The 24,859-nt window shown below is 42.6% G+C and overlaps 1 protein-coding gene across 3 annotated transcripts in view; it reads left to right on the top strand.

Moving 5' to 3' along the window:
• Positions 1-24,859, top strand: part of ARHGEF3 (Rho guanine nucleotide exchange factor 3) — a 336,225-nt gene that overhangs the window by 109,612 nt on the left and 201,754 nt on the right. For all 3 annotated transcript variants that reach the window (XM_064367219.1, XM_064367220.1, XM_064367222.1), the window contains one exon: positions 1,467-1,533. In XM_064367219.1, the coding sequence (XP_064223289.1) occupies positions 1,467-1,533 (67 nt within the window). The remainder of the gene's footprint in view (positions 1-1,466; positions 1,534-24,859) is intronic.

The raw sequence follows: 24,859 nt of genomic DNA, 5'->3' as shown, positions 1-24,859 counted from the left end.
TCTACCACTTAAAAAGAAGCAATTTGCCATGTTGTAATTTTTTGAAGGGGAGGAGGGTAGATCTGAATGTCCTACTGTGAGGACATGAAAGCAGGAACAGAATTTCTTGTCCACTGCTGATCTCTAACGTCTGGCACCATGCCTGACATATAGTAGCTGCTCAATAATATTGGCGAATAAATTAATGGGTGGGCTTCCACAAGTACAAACCCATTCTCCAGAGGTGAGGACTTTTTTAAAGGAGGCCATTCTTAGCAGGACTGCTACAAAGAAGATTCAGCTAGTGACTGAAATATTGTACCAGTTGACCATTTCTGAGGTTCTGTGAATTTTTTTTTTTTTTGAGACAGTCTTGCTCTGTCACCCAGGCTGGAATGCAGTGGCACGATCTTGGCTCCCTGCAACTTCTGCCTCCCAGGTTCAAGTGATTCTCATGCCTCAGCCTCCTGAGTAGCTAGACTACAGGTGTGTGCCACCACACACAGGTAATTTCTGCATTTTTTTTTTTAGTAGACACAGGGTTTTACCATGTTGGCCAGGCTGGTCTCAAACTCCTGACCTCAGGTGATCTGCCCGCCTCAACCTTCCAAAGTGCTGGGATTACAGGCATGAGCCACAGCACCCTGCCAACCTTTTGGTACCTCAGTGACTAAAGCCCCAGGAAAAGTCCAAGGTAGATACTTTTCAGAGATGCTTTTCAGCAAACATGACAGACATCACATGTTTTCAGAGATGCTTTTCAGCAAACATATTGACAGACATTACATGTTTTAGGGGAGTAATTTATCCATAAAAATATTGAAAAAGGTATTCCCGTAGGTATATTGGCAGCTACAAAATTAGATTCAATTTGTGAGTCAGAAATAAGGTGCTTCTGATGTGTCTGGAGTCTCTTTGTGCTGGCTTGTCTTAAAGCTGCCTCTATTATGTCTAAGGAAATTGATTCATGTTGCGAGGTTAACAGGTGAGGAAAACAGTTTCAGCTTGTTAGGTAGGGGCTAAATGTCCCCTTGATGGTTCCTCTAAAAACCTGGAGCTCAAATGTGCCCTTGTTAGAACTCTCCAGCATGTGTGTGTGACAAGGGAGGGTTCCAGGCTGAGCTGAAGCTATACATCCCCTGATAGTGTCCATGTGGGAATTGTGTCTGTGTGAAAATTCAAGACAAAGATTGGGAGTCTGGTCTGACTTTTTGATTGCATCCAGGTTGTGTGTTAGATTTTATTTTATATAGATGAAGAGCTATTTTAAGGGACTCTGGGGCGTTCCTGCTGGGAAACTGAGAAGGAGTTTGGAGTGAATTTGGCTGCTGAAGATTGCAGAGTTGTTGAAAACTCCAGCCACCTTGTTTGTCTGGGCCATTTCTTGAGTCATCTCTCTTTTTGATAAACCTGCGTTTGAAACCAGTGACTTCCTCTAAATATCCAGCCACTGAATAATGAATACATTGTCTTTTTTCTTCTTCTAGGCCTAAACGGCAGCGGCAAAACAACTTTCCCATGTTTTCCTCTCCTAAAGCCTGGAATTTCAGAGGGGTAAGTGCTGCCCTGCTGTTAAATGTCCTATTCCGGATACATGCTCTGGCCTCCAGAAAGGACGCTGTCAGGATTGGTTTTACTGATGAAAGTTTCCATCAAGAAATTCATTGTCTTGAATTTCCATTAAGAGTTTCAATCCACTGTCAGGATTGGTTTTACTGATGAAAGTTTCCAAGTGCTTTACCACTTGGGAAAGTCACATTTGAATCAGTGGTTGTGGGTTAAGTAAAAACTCAAAGTGGCAGTAGTCCCAGCACTTGGGGAGGCCAATGTGGGAGTATTGTTTGGGACCAGCCCAGGAAACATAGCGAAGCCCCACTCTGTTAAAAAGATACGAAAATTAGATTGGCATGGTGGCATGTGCCTGGAGTCCTAGCTATGCAGGAGGCTGAGGCAGGAGGATCGCTTGAACCCAGGAGGCAGAGGTTGTGGTGAGCCGAGATCATGCCACTGCACTCCAGCCTGTGTAACAGTGAGACTCTGCCTAAATTAAAAAAAAAAAAAAAGAAAAAAAGAAAGAAATTCAAGTGGCCCAGTAAGCTTCTGCTGACATTCACCTGCCCTGAAGGTCTTGGGCTGTGGGAAGCATCTTGCAAAGAAGCCAAGAAGTGTCAAAGTTGCCGAGGCAGGCATTGGGGCAGTTTTCTTTGGAACCTGGAGGGAATCAGTGTACAATGAAGGAGAAAAGAACTCAGAAATGTACAGTTTATTAATATGTAGATTTATGCCTTCACAGGGAGCTTTGTTTTCCAGAAGGAGAAGTCTGTAAGCTTTAAACTGATTTTAGGAATCATAAAATTTGACCAAGCACAAAGCAATCAACCATGCTTGGGAGATATAGAGGTATAGGAAGGGTCAGATTGAACTTCTTCCTGATGCAGGGTTGTCTTCCTCGGCATAATAGTAATATAATAATAATAGCCACAGTGCATGGAGGTCCTACTGTGTGCTAAAGTGAGTTCAACACTAACCTCAGGAGCGAAATTCTTTAATCTTTAGAGACTGCTCTGAGCTCTTTTCTACCTCCAGGCCTTTGCACATGTTCCTTCTGCCTAGAGCACTCTCTCCTCTGCCCAGCGCCACGCTCCTACACACACTGCTCCTCGCCCACCCACTTTATCCATTGGGTCTCAGTCTTGACATCACCTCCTCTGGGAAAAAGCCCTCATGACCACCCCCTGAATCTGAGCTCCTGAATTTCCGATGTACCCCTGCAGTTTCTTACCATTGTGCTTTTTAGCCCTTACTGAAATTTAAGATTGGAAGACTCAGGCATGAAGAGTGTGGCTTCCTTGTCTCTCTCGTTCACTACTGTATCTCTGGGCCTAGCACAGTGCCTGGCACGTGCATGCTTAATTAATTGGTTAGATGAATGAATGGAATGAATGAATACCTTTCTCATATTCATCTGACACAAAATACCTTTCTCGCATCCATCCACATGTTATCTTTAGATTGGGTTTCAAGTTCAGGTCTTTAGTCTTTTTAATACTGTTCTGACTGGTTCTGTTCACACTTTAAAATCCTGTATAGATTTCAATAATTTCCCCCAAATGTCTTATTAAAAATAAATATAGATCATGAAACTATTTTAGCTCAGGTTACAATATGCTTTTTATTGAGTACAAAAGAGAAATGTGTTGACTTCTGAAATAGATGTGCATGTTTTACTGAATGCAAGCCCTGCCCTTCCTTAGTCATTTATGGTTTTGTGGATAGGATCTCCATTTCTCAAAGTGTATCCAGTTGTATGATCATAACCATGAAGTAAAAAAAGGCTTGCCTGGTCAGATCTATTTGGGACATACTGAGTGTATTAAACTAAATATGCTCACTGCTGGAGGACTTCTCAGAGTCTTTGATGTGTTGATGTATGTGAAGACTCCATCAGGAGAACTGGTGGCATTTGTAGCATTTCCCAAAGTCATTGGTCATAAAACCCTTTGTAGACCAAATAGATTGTACGTACTTTGGAATAATTGACATTAATGGTCAATTTTGAGCTGTAGAGAAATTAGATCTCTTGTGAGCAAGTTAGCCTTTTTGAAGGCCTTTGTTTTCAGTGCTTGCCCTATCCATCCTCCCTTCAGTGTTGCTCTCCTCCTGCTCCAACGATGGTCATTAGCCAAGGCTTGTGGGTACATGTGGAGTGACCAACCATCCAAGTTTGCCCAGGGACTGTCCTGGGTTAAGCACTGAAAGTCCTGCACATCAGGAGACTCCCTGGAACCAGGCTAACTGGGACAACTGATTACCCCACCCATGGCCACAAGACCTCTTCAACTGTTTTCCCTTGAAAAATGTTCTGTGAATTTTTTAGCACAACTCTAGTTTACAGAACTTGTTAGATACATACTTGGTTTAAGTGACCCTCTGTTGGCCGCATCCTTGCCAAATCTCTCTAAGACAATAGTCACATTAATTTTCTGGGTACCATGGCACACACCTGTAATTTCAGGTACTCAGGAGGATTAGGCAGGAGGATTGCTTGAGCCCAGGAGTCTGAGTCTAATCTGGGCAACATAGTGAGACTCTGTCTCAATAAATAAATAAAATAAAAGTAGTAATTCACTGAAGAAAAAAAAAAACAAACCCACAAATCCTGCCCCTGGCTAATTGCAACCAAGTAGGTTTCAGAATTCAGTGCAATGTTGCCTTCAGGTTGAGCCCTCAAATTCTTAGCTAGCTCACAAGATTTTTCCAAACAGCAAAAGTTGTGTGTTAGGTGATTAAGCTATTTGTGGTGTTTTATCTTGATCTCCTGTCCTTGCCTCGATTTCTTCTGGGCCCTGGGGCTTATTGGTAAAGTTAGACAAACTGACATCAAGATATACCAGAGGGAGAAAGTTCAGGGCCTGGCCAAAGGCCAGATTCCTCTTTGGCCAAATGGATCTCTCTTCGCCTCAGAGTATAATCCACAGTGACATGGTCGAGGACTGCGGAAGGGAACCCAACCGAGTGGAAACACCCTCACTCCCAGCCAGGAGGCACTTTGTAACTGTCATTGTGGTAATTAAAATTGAAGAATGAGAAAGATACAGAACGCCAGGATGAAGACGTGTGAGGCATCATCTAGCTGACACATCTTCTGTAATGAAATCTGACTCCCAGGTCTGTTAGACGGGGCTGTGCATGCTATTCTAGGGCAGGGTATGCTTTTTGTGAACACTCTGCTTTCTTCTTTACTTAGAAAGGAAGGTTTCAGAATCTCCATGCTAGCAAATTTTCCACATTTATATATCTGTTGGAGAAAACCATTGTATTATAAGCATTTGCAACTTCATTCCTCTTTAGCTTGCAAAGAAAAGGGACCCAGGCCTGGCACAGTGGCTCATGCCTGTCATCCCAGCACTTTGGGAGGCTGAGGCAGGAGAATCACTTGAGCCCAGGAGTTCAAGACCAGCCTGGGCAACAAAGCACGACCCTGTCTCTACAAAACAAAAACAAATACAAACCCAAAAGTTAGCTGGGCATGGTGGCCTGTGCTTGTACTGCAAGCTACCGGGGAAGCTGAGGTGGGAGGACCACTTGAACCCAGGAGTTCAAGCCTGCAGTGAGTGATAATTGTGCCTCTGCACTCCAGCTTGGGCAATGAAGAGAGACCTTGTCTCAAGAAAAAAAAGAAAAAGGATCCAATGTTCACTGAAGTCCTAGGTGCTTGTGAATTTAAGGGGATGGGGCGGAGGAAGAGGTGATGGTGAGAAATGATTTGGAAAAGGCAAGAGAAGAAGGAACCACATTGCTCTAGAGGAGAGGTACAATGAGAGAAGCTTGTAGGCAAGATCTGGGTGGCTGAGGAGCAGACTTTTTGGGAGAAGAGAGAGAGATTTCAAAATAACTTGCTGAGTGAGCTGTATTGCACCCCCATCTTTGTCTCTCCTGGAAACGTTCCCTGCAGACCCCCATTAGTCCTCAGACATTAGCAGTTGCATTTGTGTTTTTCCTTTTTTTTCCACTGGAGTGTTTAGCTATAGAGAGGCTCAGAAAAGGCTATTGACACTCAGATTACACATCCCCTCTCCTTACCAAGTGGTTTAGCCCTTTCCCAGACTGTCATCTTCATTAATTGCAGGGTGCATTCTGCCCTTCAGTTCCCATGCTTGTTTAAGGAGACAGAGGCCCTGGGTGTTACAGACCCTCCAGGACTTCCCCACCCTCCTGAGCAAGGCGTGGTGCTGTGCCCACCGTTCACCAGACCCACAGGTGCTGCAGATGGATTCACCAAGAGAAGCAGAGAGAATGGTTTGTGTTGGAGTGGACATGGAAGGAACAGTAAGAGAAAGCCATCACAGAATGGGAGGAATGAGAAGGCTGAGGGAGGAGGGACCCTGGGCATTGCAGGGTGTCTAGCTGTGAGGCATCTTCTCCATCAGGTACTCCTGCACATCTGCTCCCATTTGGTTGGGGCAGTGCTGAGCTCAGAGTTCAGAATTTCCACCCTTTCTTGTGAAAATATTTGCTGCAGCTCCTCATTGGGATGGAGTGGAGGCACTGAGACTCAAGGAAGACACACACGCTGGAACTGTGAAAGTCTCCAGGGCACAGCTCCTGACATTGTCTGTTAGTTAACTAGGAAATGCTTAACCAGAACCCGTTGTGAGCAAGGCCTCGTTTCAGGTGCCAAAACTGAGGTTTTAATTAAATACGGACCAAATTTCAGAGCCGTTTTTGTCTTGTCTCCCCCAGTGCCTGGCCTTTACTTTTGTCTAGTCCATTTGGGAAGATTTTTTAGACTCTGGGGCTTAGAAGGAAATTTGGACATTGTAGCCCCAACCTTTTAATATTTAGTTGAAGAAAACAAGACCTTGTATATTAGTCAGGACTCTGGGTTATAAGTGATAGAAACTGAATTAAAACTAGCTCAAGTCTATAGGGAATTGGTTGCTCATGTGACTGAGGGAAACTGAGGTGGGTAAGCTTCAGGCACAGCTGGTTCCAGGTGTACTCCTTTTCTCAGCTTTGCTCCTCTCTGGGTTTCTCTTCTCCTACTACACGTGGATATTTTTGAAGGAACAGGGTGACCGTACGTAGCCACACATTTCCAGAGGAAAGAGAGATTTGCTTCCAGAATCCACATATGAAATCCCAGTGTAGGACTCTGATTGTCTGGGCTTGGGTCACATAGCTATGCTTTGGCCAATCACTATGGTCAAGAAGATGGGGTACTATGATTGGACAGGCCTTAGTCATTTGCCTCCCTCCGTAGTCAGGGAGCCAGGCAGACAGGGCTCTGTAACTGGTAGCTCCGCTGGACCCACTTGAGGTAGGGAAGGGGCAGTTGCTCAAAGAAAGAGTTTGGTGTTGTCACTGAAAGGGAGTCTGGTTCCTGGACACAGCCAGGAAATAATGGAGCCCACTCCTAAGGGTCACTCACAGTGGAGAGATCAGGCCTAGAACCTTGTCTTTTGACAGTAGGTCTTGTGCCTTCTCCACACTGCCTTGACCCTTTCCATTCTCGGTGTATAGAAGGAAGTTGCCAAAACCTCAGTGTAGCTGAATGTTTCTTGAAGGTCAGATGGAGTTGCTCTGAAATTCACAACTCAGTAAAGTGACAGAGTCTCTAATGCTTACAACACAACAGGTCAGCCTGTATTGAGGCTTTACCATCTCTACACTGCAAGAGAAGCCAGCAAACCTTTCACTTCTCTTGCAGCCTCAGTTTGTGCATTTACTTTTGCTGATTGAACATCAGCCCCAGGCCAGGCTAGGGCAGTCCTGCGTGGTAGATAGTGTCTATTCCTACTCCAAAGATGGGGAAACTTAGCCCCAGCCCTGCTATTTGCCTAAATTCCAGGTGTAGCAATTGGCAAAGTCAGTATTTGAATGCAGGACTTTCTGTTTCCAGGCCATTAGAATATATTACCTCTTTAAAACAAGGCTGATGACACATACCTTGTCCCCAAAGGAGGTTAGACGTGAAGAACTTTTTAAAAGATTTTTTAAAACTTTTCATCACCCAGAATCCCTTTTGACTTCCTTATAGTCTCTTTGACTTTATTTTAAACCTTTTAATCTTCCTTACTAGATGTATGAAAAAATGATTTGTTACCCAAATTTTGTAATGGTAATCACTAAAACAATAGCAATAACTTCATTTATCGCAGGTATGTAAACCCTGGCATTCACTTACATCTTGCCAGCACTGTGTTGAGCACTTTATGCATATATTATTTCCCAGAAAAATCTTAAGAGGTGTAGTTTCAGCCTCATCCTCATTTTATAAATAAGAAAATACAGTACCTTAATATTCTATTGCTGAGTAACAAGTTATCAGTAATTTAGCAGGTTAAACAACAGCCATTCATTAGCTTGCAGTTCTGTAGATTGGAAGTTAGGACATGGTGTGAGTGTGTTCTGTGCCTGAGATCTCATGACACTGAAATCAAGCTGTCAGTCAGGGCTAGAGTTTCATCTGAGGCCTGGCGTTTTCTTCCAAGTTCATTTGGGCTGTTGGAAGAATTCAGTTCCTTGTGGTTGTCAGGAGGTTCTCATTTCCTTGCTGGCTGTCAGCTTGGGGTCACACTGAGCGAGCTTGCCATGTCATCTTTAAAGTCAGCAGTGGAGAATCACCCTCACATCATCCTTTCATGCTTCAGATCTCTCTGACTTCAGGAAGAGCCAAATGCCTTTTGAGGGCTCATCAGACTAAATCAGGCCCACTCAGATAATCTCTCTCTTGATAATCTAAAAGCCAGTGATTAGTTACCCAATCAGGGGGGTGATATCCCGTGACATTTCCAGCTTCTGTTTGCACCCAAGGCGAGAGGATTATACCAGGTGTATACACTAGAGGATGGAAATCTTTGGGACCATCTTAGAATTTTGCCTACTACACAGAAGTTTAGAGAAGGGAACAACTTGCCCAGAGTCACACAACAGATAAGGGTGAAGCTAGGATTTGAACCTGACCTCACCTCATTCTAAAGCACATGTTCTTGGCCAGCACCTGTTTGGAACTTTAGTATGAAATTATTGGCAAGTGCAATATTCACCTCACACTAACCTAAGATACAAAGGACTCTTGGAAAGCAGTAACATAAATGTGAAACTCTAATAGGAAAACAGTTAATGGATCAGAATAGGCAGCATAGAAGAGAAAATACATATGACCAGTAATCAGAGTCAAATTGTACATTATAACTAATAATTTACAAGTATTTTTAAATTATGAAAGTGCAGGCATGCCTCAGAGACATTGCTGGTTCAGTTCCAGACCACCACAATAAAGTCAATAGTGCAATAAAGTGAGTAACATGCATGTTTTGGCTTCAGCAAGTTGTAATCATTTTGCTAGAGAAGAGTCTTGCGCCAGTGTTGATGACTGCTGAAGGAACAGGATGGTGGTTGCGGCAATTTCATAAAATAAGTCAACAATGACATTTGCTGCATTGATTGACTCTTTCCTTTCATGAAATATTTCTCTATAGTATGTGATGCATTTAACCCCTCGGAGAACTTTCAAAATTGCAGTCAGTCCTCTCAGATCCTGCTGCTTGCTTTATCAGTTCAGTTTATGGAATATTCTAAATGCTTTGTTATCATTTCAAGAATGTTCACAGCATCTTTGCCACAAGTAGATTCCATCTCAAGAAACCATTTTTGGCTAAGTGCGGAGGCTCACGCCTGTAATCCCAGTGCTTTGGGAGGCCGAGGCGGGTAGATTACTTGAAGTCAAGAGTTCAAGACCAGCCTGGCCAACATGGTGAAACTTCGACTCTACTAAAAATACAAAAATTAGCCGGGTGTGGTGGCGTGCACCTGTAGTCCCAGCTACTCAGGAGGCTGAGGCAGGAGAATCGCTTGAACCCAAAAGGCAGACGTTGCAGTGTGCCGAGATAGCACCACTACACTCCAGCCTGGGCGATAAAGTGATACTCTGTCATGGAAAAAAAAAAAAAAGAAAGAAAGAAACCACTTTTCTTTGCTCATCCATAAGAAGCAACTCCTCATCCGTTCAAGCTTTATCATGAGATTGCAGCAATTCAGTCACATTTTCAGGCTCCACTAGTTCTCTTGCTATTTTTACCACATCTGCAGTGACTTCCTCCATGGAGGTCATAAAGCCCTCAATGTCATCCATGAGGGTTGGAATTAACTTCTTCCAAACTCCTGTTAATGTTGGTATTTTGACCTCTGCCCATGAATCATGAGTGTTCTTAATGGCATCTAAAATGGTGAATCCTTTACAGAAGATTTTCAGTTTACTTTGCCCATAGCCACTAGAGGAAACACTATGGCCACTGTAGCCTTACAAGATGTTTTTGGTTTGGTTTTTTTTTTTTGGATGGACTCTCACTCTGTCACCCAGGCTGGAGTACAGTGGCATGATCTCGGCTCCAGTGCAACCTCCACCTTTTGGGTTCAAGTGATTCTCCTGCCTCAGCCTCCTGAGTAGCTAGGATTATAGGAGTCTGCCACCACACCTGGCTAATTTTTTGTATTTTTAGTATATTTTAGTAGAGATGGGGTTTTATCATGTGGCCAGGCTGGTCTCGAACTCCTGATCTCAAGAGATCCACCCACCTCAGCTTCCCAAAGAAACTTTTTTTTTTTTTTTTTTTTGAGTCAGAGTCTCTCTCTTTCACTTAGGCTGGTGTGCAGTGGCGCGATCTTGGCTTACTGCAACCTCTGCCTCCTGAGTGAAAGTGATTCTCCTGCCTCAGCCTCCTGAGTAGCTGGGATTGTAGATGAGTGCCACCACACCTGGCTAATTTTTATATTTTTAGTAGAGACAGCGTTTCACCATGTTGATCAGGTTGGTCTTGAACTCCTGACCTCAAGTGATCCACCCATTTTGGCCTCTCAAAATGCTGGGTGAGCCACCATGCCCAACCTAAAGAGATGTATTTCTTAAATAACAAAACTGGAAGTCAAAATGACTCCTTTATCCATAGGCTGCAGAATTGATGTTGGGTTAGCAGGCATGAAAACAGCATTAATCTCCTTGTACAGCTCTATCAAAGCTCTTGGGTGACCAGGTGCATTGTCAGTGAGCAGTAATATTTTAAAAGGAATCTTTTTTTCTGAGGGTAAGTCTCAAGAGTGGGCTTAAAATATTCAGTAAATCATCCTGCAAACAGATGTGCTGTCATTCAGGCTTTGTTGTTCTCTTTATGGAGCACAGGCAAAGTAGATTTAGCAACATTCTTAAGGGCCCTAGAATTTTCAGAATGGTCAATAAGTATTGGCTTTGACTTAAAGTCACCACTGCCTTAGCCCCTAATAAGAAAGTCATCCTGGCTGGGCGTGGTGGCTCACACCTATAATCTCAACACTTTGAGAGGCCAAGGTGGGCAGATTACTTGAGGTCAGGAGTTAGAGACCAGCCTGACCAACATGGAGAAACCCCCTTTGTACTAAAAATACAAAATTAGCTGGGCATGGTGGAGCATGCCTGTAATCACAGCTACTCAGGAGGCTGAGGGAGGACAGTTGCTTGAACCCGGGAGGCGGAGGTTGCAGTGAGCTGAGATTGTGCCATTGCACTCCAGCCTGGGCAACACAAGTGAAACTCCATCTCAAAAAAGAAAGAAGAAAGAAAGAAAGAAAGAAAGAAAGTCATCCTGTTCTTTGAAGCCACGCATTGCCTTTTGCCTAGCTAGGAAAGCCCTAGATGTCATCTTCTTCCAAGATAAGCCTTTTTCATCTACATTGATAATCTGTTGTTTAGTGTCACCACCTTTGTTGATTACCATAGCCAGATCTTCTGGATAGCTTGCTGCAGCTTCTACTTCAGGACTTGCTGCTTCATCTTGCACTTTTGTGTTATGAAAATGGGTTATTTCCTTAAACCTCATGAACTAACCAACCTGTTAGCCTCAAATTTTTCTTCTGCAGCTTCCTCACACCTTCTTAGAATCGAAGAGAGATAGGGCCTTGCTCTGGATTAGGCTTTGGCTTAAAGGAATGTTGTGACTGGTTTGATCTTCTATCCAGGCCACTGAAACTTTCTCCCTATCAGCGATAAGGCTGTTTTGCTTTCTTATCTTTTTGTGTGTTCACTGGAGTAGCACTTTCAATTTCCTTCAAGAACTTTTCCTTTGCATTTACAACTTGGCTGTTGGGTACAATAGGCCTAACTTTCAGCCTGTCTCAACTTTGGACGTGCTTTCCTCACTAATCATTTCTAGCTTTTGACTTAAAGTGAGAGATAAGCAACTCTTCCTTTCACTTTAACACTTAGAGACCACTATGGGGTTATTAAATGGCCTAATTTCAATATTAGTGTGTCTCAGGGACTAGGGAGGCCCAAGGAGAGAGAGAGAGAGATGGGATGGCTGGTTGATGAGTAGTCAGGACGCACACATTTCTTGATTAAACTCACCATCTTATATGAGTGTATTTCATGGCACCCCAAAACAATTACAATAGATCAAAGATCACTGATCAGAGATCACCACAACAGATATATAATAATGAAAAAGTTTGAACTATTGAATTTGAATTAACAAAATGTGATGCAGAGATGTGAATTGAGCATATACTGTTGGAAAAAATGGCACTGATAGATTTGCTTAATGCAGGTTTACCACAAACCTTCAGTTTGTAAAAAACACAATACCTGCAAAGTGCAATAAAGCAAAGTGCAATAAAATGGGCTATTCCTATAATAAAAACAATAGCAATAATAATGTATTTCATTTATTAGCCTTTGGAATGTGCTAACTACTACTACTAGTACTTTGCTAGTAATCACATCCCTCTACACTGCTATTTAGTCAATATTATTATTATCTTCAGTCTTCAAATGGGAAAACTTCTACCAGAGTCAAAGACCCACAGCAGTTAAGTAGTGGATGTAACTTTTGAACCCAGTCAGTCTGGTTTCAGAGCCTGTGTTTTCAACAATGTGATTATATAGAAGCATATAATATGAAACATATACTTACAAATTTAAACCATAACTAAAGAAAAGCAAATTAAAACCATAAAAACTAAAACGATCCCTTCTTATAGGGAGAAAATATGTTAATATAGACATAGAAAAAAGTCTTGTTACTGTTGACTGACAATATGGAGTAGATGAAGTCTCAAGGAACTGTTGTTATATTAGTTACATATTTTTTGTAATGTCTGAGTTTTTTAAAGAGAGTATGTATTGCCTTTAAAATTAGCAAAACAATAAACTTAAAATAATTAAAAAAGATCTCCTTCCACAATCACAATCTTCCACAAGCCAGAGGACAATTATTTTATACGTTTCAGGTCTTAGACACATCGGGATGTTTCATTGAACATGTGCTGTGGGCTGGGCACGGTGGCTCATGCCTGTAATTCCAGCACTTTGGGAGGCCAAGGCAGGTGGACCACTTGAGGTCAGGAGTTTGAGACCAGCCCGGCCAACATGGCAAAACCCTATCTCTACTAAAAATACAAAAATTAGCCAGATGTGGTGGTGCATGCCTGTGATCCCAGCTATCTGGGAGGCTGAGAGTTCAAGACCAGGAGGCTTGAACCCAGGAGGCGGAGATTGCAGTGAGCCGAGAACACGCCACTGCACTCCAGCCTGGTGACAGAGCGAGACTATCTCAAAAAAAACAAAAAACAAAACAAAAAAACTAGATCATGTGCTGCGGCTAAGCCTCTGGGGACTGATGAAATCTGGGTGCACAGAAGGGGATGGCACATGCTGTGCTGTACTCTGCTGTGCTTCAAGATGTTTGCCCCTACCTCCTCTCCCAGTCCTCCCCACCTCCCTGAGAGTCAATCTGGAGGCTACTTCCACGCGCCCTTGGGGTTAGCAGTTTTATTGGTCAGCCCAGAGTCTGAGTTTGGTGGACAGTGCTTGGCAGCCATAACAAAAGCTTACAGGGTGAAAAGGTACATGCTTTGGGGTCAGAATGCCAGACTGGGAGCTTCAGACACATTTCAGAGCATTCAGTCTCTTATCTGCAAAATGGGTATGGGCAATAATGCCATATTCTGAAAACCAGAGACTTAGTAATGATATATATACATAAAGTGACCTGAAGAATGCCTCTCATGTGGTTAAGTATGCAGAAAATATTAGCTCCATATAACTAGAGTTCCCTTATTCCTGAGACAACTGTTTTCTAAAGATAAATATTTAACAGATGCTTTTTAAAATGTAAGCTGCCCCCTCATAATGGCAAAACCAACCATGCCCGGGTTTCCACTTAGTCCTGCTTGTCTCATTTCCCTGCAGACAGTAGAGAATCCAGCCTGTGTAGATCCTGACACACGTGAGGGAGGGAACGCTCATGTCATCTTCAACCTGCTGACACCAAAAATATGCCAGGAACATTGGAGCTCATTCTTAGATTCAAAGCAATTTATTTTTCTGGCCATATGTGAGGTCTGTGGGAATTAACAGTCGGCTTGTGTGCCAATTGAGCAGATTTGCATTTTTGAGTTTATAGATGCCTGTTTATTTTATATAGTTATCATTTTGATTAGTCCTTGCTTAGTCCCTTTTTAGTTCCAGAGTTATGCAGGGTGAAATATGCTTTTACTTTGACCTGCTGGGTTAATTAGGAAATCTTAGTTGCAAGTGACAGGAACTCAAATTAGCTTAAGCAAGGAGAGGTTTTTTGTTTGTTTGTTTCTGTTTGTTTTTGTTTATTTTTTTGAGATGGAGTCTCTCTCAGTCATCCAGACTGGAGTGCAGTGGTGCCATCTCGGCTCAGTGCAATCTCCGACTTCCTGGTTGAAGTGATTCTCCTGCCTCAGCCTCCCGAGTAACTGGGATTACAGGCACGTGCCACCATGCCCAGATAATTTTTTGCATTTTTAGTAGAGATGGGGTTTCACCATATTGGGCAGGCTGGTCTTGAACTCCTGACCTCGTGATCCACGCCCACCCCTCACCCCCACCCGGCCTCCCAATGTGCTGGGATTACGAGCTTGAGCCACTGTGCCTGGCCACAAGGAGAGTTTTCAAAGATACAGGAGTATGCGAAGTATTTCGTGGAATGTAGTGGAGCCTCAGAAGTACCTGGAACCAAGCACTGGAAGCCCATGAGGATTCCTGACTCCTCTCTGTTACCACATTTGCTTGGCCAGCTGACTTTTTCCATTTCTCCATACAGTGGAAATGCAGCCATCCACAGAGAGACAAGCCTTCTCTCTCTTAGAGCCAGAATTACTAGGGAGGGATTCTGATTGGTCCAACTTGGGTCAGGTGGATACCCTTGGACCAATCAGCAGTGGCCAGGGAGTGGAATTATGCTCTAACACCATGGTGACTTCTATGGTAACCATAGTAACAATGGGAGAGAAGGGGCAGTTTCTTGAAGGAGAAGGTGGCTCTGGGGCAGATACAAACAATTCTTGCCTACAAAATTCTTCCCCATCTCTCCTCCTATCATAAAATGTAATCATCCTGACTCCCAGGGTCTGACTCCATGTGGGCAAAACTCCAAACTCCTCTTCTTTCCTTTTTGGTTAGAAGCAGTCCATTTAGTTATTGATTTTTTTTTCCAACCCTGACAGTCTGTTCTGGGAGCAAGAATAGTCTGTTTGGCAAGCTATTCAGCAAGACATAAAACATAATAGTCCTTGGGATGAATCAAAATAATAGCAGGTCCTAGAAAATTGTGTTCTGAAATGGCTTAAGGCCATTTCTTGACTGTTGGGAAGTATTGGAGTACAGTTAGGGGTTTTCAACAGAAAGTGGTCCAAGAATCAGTCTCAGTATTTTTTTTTGGTTAGTCACATTGACTTTTCATGGAAATTTTTATTTTTAATTTTAATCAAATGTAGCCTTTATTACACACAAAAAAATGTCATGATAGCGATCTTGCTACCTCCAAAAGACCCTTATGTATGTGAAAGCATGAAAGGAGATGGTGATGTTGAGAACTGAGGGAACATACCTATTTAGAAAACCCCCCTTTTCTGAAGCTGAAACTTCCCCTTTTTTCCTCCATGTTGGGTTTATTTTCTCTTTCTGTCTGTATCTGAATCTAGGAATGGGAATTGAAGCCTCTTGTGTGGGGGCTGGTAAAAGTCTTGTTACTGGATTTTCTTCTCTGTCATCAATTTTTTCCTCTTCACAGTGAGTGTGGCCCACTGAATAGATTGGACTAGATTGGATTGTGACTCTAATACCACTCCCCTTTAAATGCCCAAATCATACTGCCCGTTAATACACAGCTAGAAGCAAGGGGCAAAAGATGGGATCCATTAACACACTTCACAGAGAGTGCAGGCAGGATGGAAGGACCGCACTACCTGAGTCTTGAGCTTTGCAACATTCGTATGTCCTGTCTCTCTGTACAGTGTCAGCCTTCCCCACCGATGATGTAATTACAAGGACTGGAGTTGAACTTCAAGTGAGAAACTCACTAGCTTTACCAAAGAGACTCAGGAACAAGTATGCCTGGTCTGTACCGCAGTTTGCCAATTAGCTGGATGAACAGCGGGCTAATTTCTATTTCTTAGGCAGAAGACACATGAGGCTAGAATAGGTATCTCCAATGGAGAGCCGAGTTAAGGCCTCATGTATGTTAGGTGCTCATGTATTATTAGTGCCTCTGTATATTTAGTGCCTCGTAAGACTCATGCATATTTAGTGTATAGCATTTGGGAACCAGATGCCTCATGTATATTAGGTATCTTTTGCTCCTTCCAACCCTTCTTGTCTATGTTAGGTGCCACATTTTACTTACTAACCACTTGTTTATAAGTAACATCACTTAAAATATATTCTATTATCGAAGATGAATAAGTCTTACAAACTTACTCTTCCTCAGTAATTGAAATGAGGAGTCTCTAAAAACAAATAATCCTTAATCTTGATTGCATGGGGCCCATTTTGAAATAGGCTGCCCTATATAAGCGTGATGATGAAAATTCTCTTACTCGATTTTTGGGCCTCCTGCATTTGTCATTCTCCACTCAGGCTCTCTCTGCCATCCAACCCTGGAAATCTCAATGAGCACAACTCCAGGACCAGCCTTTTTGTGCATGACTATTACTGCCAACCCCCATGTAGTGCTGGAAATAAAGGCAGCAGGATTAGATGCTGTAGCAGCAACAGGGACCACCAGTGCCTAACCCCTTGGTTCATGCATGTTCAGGGAAGAGGAGACACTCTGTACAGCAGAATACTGCTAACACATGATGTGTTTGTGTATCTCAGGGCTGATTTGACCTAACATTTCATTTACAGAAAAGGGGGAATGAGACTGATCACTTTTTTATGGACAGATGAGAATTTATGTTAAGTGTAAAGCTCTGACTTCAGGGAAGTGCATTTAATTTATGCAGGTTTAACTAAACCACTTCATTAAAAAGAGGATGGGGAGAGAACGTATGACTCAGCACAAGTTAGATGGGTGACTCTGTCATTTCCTCTCTTTATCTTATTGGAGTGATGGTGATACTAGATGTTAACATGGGCTTTTTGTGCAGCCTACCCCCTAAAAACAAGCAACAGCTTTGTCTAGGGCTAAACTGAAGATGTATATATAATACTTGTTCTAGCAGGGAGGACGCATTATTGAGTGTGGTCTATTGGGAGAAGAGAGATCTGCCTTCACGTGGTGTCCTCCTGTGTGGTTTCCATGACTCTTATTTATTGTGTGCTATTTTTCAACTTGTTATTATGAAAAATTTCAAACATATGGAAAATGTAAAAGATAAGTGCAACAAACACTCACCATCTAGAATCAACAGCTCCTAACACTTGCTTTTACCTGTTTGTCTCTAATGGTTGATACTGTTTGGCTTTATTTTACTAAACCATTCCAAAGTAACACAATTACAGATACTATGATTCTTCACTTCTAAATATTTCAGCATATATGTCCTAATTATGAGGACATTTTCCTACATTATCATAGTATCCTCATCAAACCTAAGTTATCAATAATTCTCCAACATTTCATAATATTCAGTCCATATTCATATTTTCTCAGTTGTCTTTTATAACTGGTTTCCCCCCAAATCATTCAAGGATTGTGCACTGCATCTAGCTGGATTTCTTGTTTGTTTTTATCCATTCAAGGACCATGATTTCATTTTGTTATATTTCTTAACCCTTTTTGATTCTCAGATACTCCCCTCATCCCTCCAATTTTTGAAAAGGCCAATTTGTCTTTTGAAACTTTGGAGGCCGGGCACAGTGGCTCATGCCTGTAATCCCAGCACTTTGGGAGGTCAAGGCTGGTGGATTGCTTGAGCTCAGGAGTTTAAGACCAGCCTAGGCAACATGGTGAAACCTGCCTCTACAAAAAATGCAAAAATTAGCTGGGCGTGGTGGTACATGCTTATAGTCTCAGCTCCTTGGGTGGCTGAGATGGGAGGATCACTTGAGCTCTGGAGTTCGAGGCTGCAGTGAGCTGTGATTGTGCCACTGCAGTCCAGCTTGGGCAACAGAGTGAGATCGTGTCTCAAAAAAACCCACAAAACTTTGGAATGTGTCCCACATTTGGGTTTATCTGACTGCTTCCTTGTGATGTCATTTAACTTGTTCCTCAGCACTATATATTTCTTGTAATCTGGTAATTTGGGTCTAAAGACTTGGTTTGTTTTAGGTTAAATACTTTTAAGCAGGAAAATGTCCTAAGGGATGCCGGTTACCTGTATCTCATTAAGAGGTTGGGTTGCTACTAGTGATGCTAACTTGCTACGTAGGGTAGACGCTGATGAGAGCTCAGACCCTGAGTGGGGAGCAACTCTGCTTTCATTTCTTGGTGGATATTTTAGACAGAGTTTTTGGCAAAGAATAGGCGCTTGCTTCATTACCTCAAGAAAATGGCTTTTTAATAAGAGACTATATAGTTGCAGGAACCTAGGACTTCTCTTTTTGGGTCAATTTCATTCCCTTTCTCTGCCTTCACTTGTTACTGACCTATAGGTTCTGCTCCCGGTGTCTTCTCCTTGTGTCACTGTTGGGCTTGTCATGATGCTGGCTCTGGACCAATTTGTCAAGACCTTTCAGCAGTTCTCTCTCCTGAAGCTTATGGCATAGTCTCAGTTTCCGCATCCCCAAATCCCTAAGAAAACTTCAATTGCATCAGTTCATCTTTTTTGCACTGGGCTTCACAAGTGGTGTGCAGTCTGCTGGCTAGCTCTTAAAAGGGCTTCTCTATCTCTTGCTTCAGTCATCTGTGCCAGAAAGTCAAGGTCAAATAGATCTGTCATTTACCAGTTTGGGCAAATAATCAACCTCACCGAGATTCAGATTCCCCATCTGAAATTGTATGTAGCTCACAGGGTTATTATGGGGATGAACTTAAATAATCATATCAAGTTTGTGTGTGTGTGTGTGTGTGTGTGTGTGTGTGTGTGTGTGTGTGATGGAGTCTCACTCTGTTACCCAGGCTGCAGTGCAGTGGCGCAATCTGAGCTCACTGCAACCTCTGCCTCCTGGGTTCAAGTGATTCTCCTGCCTCAGCCTCCCAAGTAGCTGGGACTACAGGCATATGCCACCACGCCCAACTAATTTTTGTATTTTTAGTATAAACAGAGTTTCACCATATTGGCCAGGCTGGTCTCCAACTCCTGACCTCGTGATCTGCCCACTTTGGCCTCCCAAAGTGCTGGGATTACAGGTATGAGCCACTGCACCTGGCCTCATATCAAGTATTTAACACTGGGTTGGTGACATAGTAACTGCTCAGTAAATAATCCCTCCATCCCTGCTAGGACTACTCTTATGTCATACTCACTCAGCTGAGTGAGTATGACATAAGAGTAGTGAAGTGAGGCAAATATCCTGGGAAGGGAAAGTGAGGAATATATCCCTATATTAGTCCATTTTCACACTGCTGTAAAGAAATACCCAAAACTGGGTAATTTAAAAGAAAAGAGGTTTAATTGATTCACAGTTTTGCATGGCTGGGGAGGCCTCAGGAAACTTACAATCAAAGTGGAAGGGGAAGTAGTCACATCTTACATGGTGGCAGGTGAGAGAGCAAGCGTGTGAAGGAACTGTCAAACACTTATGAAACCATCAGATCTCATGAGAACTCACTCACTATCATGAGAACAGCATCGGGGAAACTGCCCCCATGATCCAGTCACCTCCCACCAGCCCCTCTCTGTACATGTGGGGCTTATGTAGATTACAATTTGAGAGGAGATTTGGGTGGGGACACAGAACCAGACCATATCAATCCCCAAACATTTCTAGCGTACTAGAAAAACTTTCCTGTTTAAAAATAGTTTTCCAGCAGGGCATAGTGGCTCATGCCTGTAATCCAGCACTTTTGGGAGGCTGAGGTGGGTGAATCCTTTGAGCCCAGGAGTTCAAGACCAGCCTGGGTAACATGGCGAAATCCTGTCTCTACAAAAAATACAAAAATTAGCAGGTGTGGTGGCACATGCCTGTGGTCCCAGCTATTTGGGAGGCTAGGGTGGGAAGATCACCTGAGCCCAGGAGGTCAAGGCTATGGTGATCTGTGATCGTGTCACTGCACTCCAGCCTGGGTGACACAGTGAGACACTGTCTTAAAAAAAAAAAAATTAAAAACTTAACCTTTTTCCATTTTATACAGCAATCAATTCAGACTCTAGGTTATGGAAGACTGAGTCTGAACCACTTGCTCTTTGTGTAGATTTGTCCTTAAATAAAAAAGACATACCTGCTGCATATGGAAATATGTACCAATTTAGAGGGAAGAAAGAAAATTTGTTGTGCAAAAAGCTATTGAATGAATTTTAAATGTAGTCTGGACATATTCTTGAACATTTATGTATTCCGATAGGTGTTGACTGATGGTAATTCAGATCATGTGTATCTTGTGATGCTTGGCAGTGGATTTGGTTCTGACTTTATTTTGCATGCATCTCTCTCTGTACTGCCGCAGACTGGTACTGAACTAACTGTTCTTGGCTTCTTAATTATGGCACCTTAATTGCCCACTGAAAATATCCAGCAAATGACTACATTCCTCTCATGTTTGCAGTTTTGATGTGGGACAAATTAACATTTTGTTTGGAAGGATAAAAGGAGGTTATTTTGATAATGAGGTAACATTTGAAATCATTGACCTCAGCAGGTCAGTCTGAGGAATCAAAATTTTTTAAAGCTTCAGAATTCGCCTTTTAAAAAGTGATAAAATACTGGTGATGGTACTGTGGGATGGACTCTGTCACAGGTGTTCGTTCAGTGGTAGTGTTACTTGGTCATCTTTCTGAAAAGCAGTTTGGTTATTTGTGTCAAGAAACATAAGCAAATGTAAGTCTGTTGGCCCAATAATTCCATGACTAGGAATCTATTCCATGGAAGTCACCAGAGATATGGACTAAGATTTATAAGTGAAAATGTTTAGTGCTGCAGCAGTTACAATGACAGAAAAAAATGGAAAAGGTCTGAATGTCCACCAATGTGAGGCAGTTGGTATAATGTGTGGTTTTGTTCCTATGAGTTATAAGTGACAAGGGGAGGCTGAGGAAGAGTTTAATTCCAGGAAAATGGTTATTGATATGTTTTAAGAAGCAAGAAACAAAATTGTATATACAGTACAATTTGGGCTGTGAAAAAAATGAGAGGATTTTAAAAATATGCTGAAATATTAATAATGGTTTCCTTATGGTAAGTGAGGTTATAAATGACTTTTGTTTTGACTTTCCTACATTTCTATGGGGTGCATATATTTTTATATTTGAGGGGACAAAAAGCTGAAGTAATAAGACAAATATTTGAATGGCAATTTTGAGTGGAGTCTTAGGTTTTAAGGTTTAAGAATAAAAATAAAAATCCTCCCCAACAGGCAACAGAAATGAATCTAAGTCAGAAACTCAATGAATTGGCCTAAATCTCATGCTTACTTAAGATGGAATTTTAAAATATGGCATCACATATGTTTGTGGAGGAGTTTCAAATGTTAGAACTTGGTAAAGGTGAACCTGGAGGAATTCTGTCTTCCTTTTCTAATAGCAACAACAACAAAAACCATAAATCTTACTTGGATATTTGAGAGGGGAGGAAAGTACCTTGATAAGAATAGATACTGTATACTCAGCCAAGAGAAAAATCATAGCAATCATCTTGGACCAAAAGATTCATATCCCAAAGAATTAATAGGTAGCTCAATGGTGCCCTTCTGTGCTGGGCACATTACTTTTATGAGTTCTGAGTGCTTGCTTGGGACAATACTTTGGAATATCACTTTGGGAAAATCAGAGAAAATACCTAATATGGCAGGCTGTGTATTCCCCTTAGGTTTAGTTATGAAACTCAGATAACTACAGATTGCAAAATTGTTTTAGGAATTGGGGATCAAAAATATATGTGGCTTTTTTATTTTTACTTTTTGAGACAGGGTCTAACTCTGTCACCCAGGCTGGAGTGCAGTGACACAATCATGGCTTATCACAGCCTTGACCTCCTGGGCTCAGGTGATCCTCCCACCTCAGCCTTCCAAGTAGCTGGGGCTACAGGCACACACCACCATGCCCGGCTAATATTTGTATTTTGTATAGAGACAGGGTTTTGCCATATTGCCGAGGATGGTCCTGAACTCTTGGGGTAAAGTGATCTGCCCACCTCGGCCTCCCAAAGTGCTAGGATTACAGGCATGAGCCACTGCACCTGGCCAAAAAGACATGTGACTTTTAAAAAATACCTTCCACCCCATGGTAGGTTTCCCATCATGGAGCTTATGTAATTATAATCTAATGTGTTTTTTCTTGGGAAGAACCTCTGCCAGGCATTAGGAAGTTCATCAGCAATTTCCCAAACTTCTCGAAGAGGGAAAAGCCTTGAGGTTTAGACTGGAATAGGCTTTTCAAGTCTACAGAATTGGTACGAATGGATCGGATTTGCTGTTCTTGAAACATAATAAAGCCTCCCGCTGCCTTATTCTTCCAGTCTTGATGTCATGTCATTTTTTCTTCTTTTTAAAATATACTCGTCTCATTATCCAGAGTGACTAAGAGGCTCAGCATATGTGCCACTAAAATACTTGTCCTCGATTCGCTCTTTCTTTTCTCCTGATACCTGTTGCTCAGGAAATGACTTCCCCATTTGGTTTCATTAGTCATTCTGATGTGCTTTGTCAAATGCCCTCCATTGAGCACAGTATTGAACAGCATCTCCCTACTTCTCCTGGCCCATTTCCCTTCACTTACCACGTACATTTAAAAAATATATTTTAGGGTTTTGTTTTAAAGACTAAAGTCTTATGCTATCTTTTACGTGTAATTTTGTGTTATTTAGTGACACTGAACTTCCTTAATATACTTTTTTATTGCATTTTAGGTTTTGGGGTACATGTGAAGAACGTGCAAGATTGTTGCATAGGTACACACGTGGCAGTGTGATGTGCTGCCTTCCTCCCCATCACCTATATCTGGCATTTCTCCCCATGCTATCTCTCCCCAACTCCCCACCCCCTGCTGTTCCGCTCCCAAACTCAAAGAGCAAAAGTCAGAAAAATGCAGTGAACAAGATTAAGAAAGAATCCTTACTTTGAGCAAAGACAATGCAAGTATCTCAATTCAGCTTCGGTAGTTCTCGTCAAAAATCTATCCAAAAATCTGTGCCTCTGTGCGTGTTGCCGGAAGAAACACAAAGTTCGCTTTCTGGGTGGTTTCCCTTCAGCTGCCTTTCATTCCTTACACTTGACGCTGGTTTTATTTCTAGAAGAAACCAACCTCTGGTTTAGCAATAGGAGGAGTTCAAAACATTTTCACCTGTTGTTAGTTGTGTTTATTTAAACAAACTCATGCAACTATTGTTGCTTACAGTCACCGGGTTCATTTCTGCTGGCCTGGCAGGGTTTGTCTTGGCAATGGTAGAGAGATGCTATCAGCATCTCATTGTGTACTGTTTGCATAACAGGACAGGGAAGCCAGCTCCAGCCATTAAAAAAAAGAATGCTTTGGATTAGATGAATTTATTAAGGTGCCTGTCAGGTTAGGAAGGTGCAACTGTGACTGATGAGGACCTCCTGAAGAGGATCCCAGCCACAGCTGGTGGGAGGGAGGGCTGGCAGGTGACCCAGCCTCAGGAATATGGCTGCATGCAATGGAATGGCCACCCAAGAGTGGGAGAGGGTCATCGGTGGGGAAGAGCACAGGCAAAAGCATTGCTCAGTTGCATTGTCCTTTGGGCCTTCAGGTTCTTTGTACCTCAGAGGATCTAGGGATATTCCAGAAACATCAGCCAAGGGAAGCGCTACTGGATTTTCCTCAGTTAATAGCATCTACACCAGGTTTTCCTTCAAGAACAATCATCCTGTTAGCTACTAACAAAGTAACTTCCAAGTGCTGAAGTTTTGAGCCTGGAAACAAGCACTTTAAAGATACCTTGAGTTTACTTATCTACTCTTAGAATGAAGTCACCACGTGTCACCATGACTATGGAAACATAGGAAATATGTTCTGGGGGGTTCTGCTTAGTCACCACATGTCCCCTAGTAAGGTTCTCAAAGTGTGGTCCATGGGACATTAGTGGCAACAACCTGGGAGCATGTTCGCTATGCAGAATCTCAGGCCTCACCCCAGACCCGGAGCAGTAGCTGCATTTCACTGAGCTCCCCAGGTGGCGTGTGGGCACATTAAAGTTTGAGAAATATTCTGATTTTTAGGGCAGTCTGAATTCAGCTTGCAGATACTGTCCACTCAGTAGAGATTTCATGTGAAGCTCTTGAGTCAGGGTTTGGGGTGATTGATTGAAATTGGCATGTAAACTGTCCCTTCTCTCTGTAGCAAAAGAAATTAGGGCTGTGATAAATTTCAGTTAACCAGGACCCATGACTCTAGTTACTTGGGACTGAAATAATTAGTACAGATCCCTCTGTGGTTCAGACAGAGTGGGAAAGGCCACAGTCAGGCCTCTTCTATCTCTCACTCTCACTCTCACTCTCCTTTCTAGACCCTCCTTCCCCAAGCCAGAGGACCCAAATCGCAGCCTTTTTGTCCTGAATAGGCCTTCCTGGAGTTCTTTCTCTAATTCAAAGGATACCCCTTTTCTCACAGTGTGCACATAGTAGGACTTTTGCCGACCTCGTGGGTGTCCTTTGTTGTCCTGTGTAGCAAGGTCACCATATCCTGATATGTGACTCATAGGCAAGACAGCAATTTCTGATAAAGGAGGGAAGGGTGGCCATTCCACCTCCTCACTGAGGCCTATGTGTTATGTAATGCATTTCCTGCCTTTGATTCTTTACCCGTGTGGCCCTGCCTGTCCACTGTCCTGGCTGTTTTCTTTGTTCTGCAGCAGAGGAATTCAACCTCTCTGGGGTTTAAATTCCACTCAACCCCGGCCATTTCTTGGCATGGTTTTCCCTCAGGTGGCAGTTCACTGGGGGCAGAAGCACATTTTCCAAACCCCGCTGTGTCTCAGTTCATCTAATACATCTTCATTTCAAGAGAGATTTGGGCAAAGGCTAAGCTGATTACAGGGCTC

The sequence above is a fragment of the Aotus nancymaae genome, unplaced genomic scaffold (genome assembly GCF_030222135.1).
Source record: "Aotus nancymaae isolate 86718 unplaced genomic scaffold, 86718_ANA_hifiasm-v0.15.2.pri h1tg000067l, whole genome shotgun sequence".
NCBI lineage: Eukaryota > Metazoa > Chordata > Mammalia > Primates > Aotidae > Aotus > Aotus nancymaae.
This window is presented reverse-complemented; position numbering and strand designations above follow the sequence as displayed.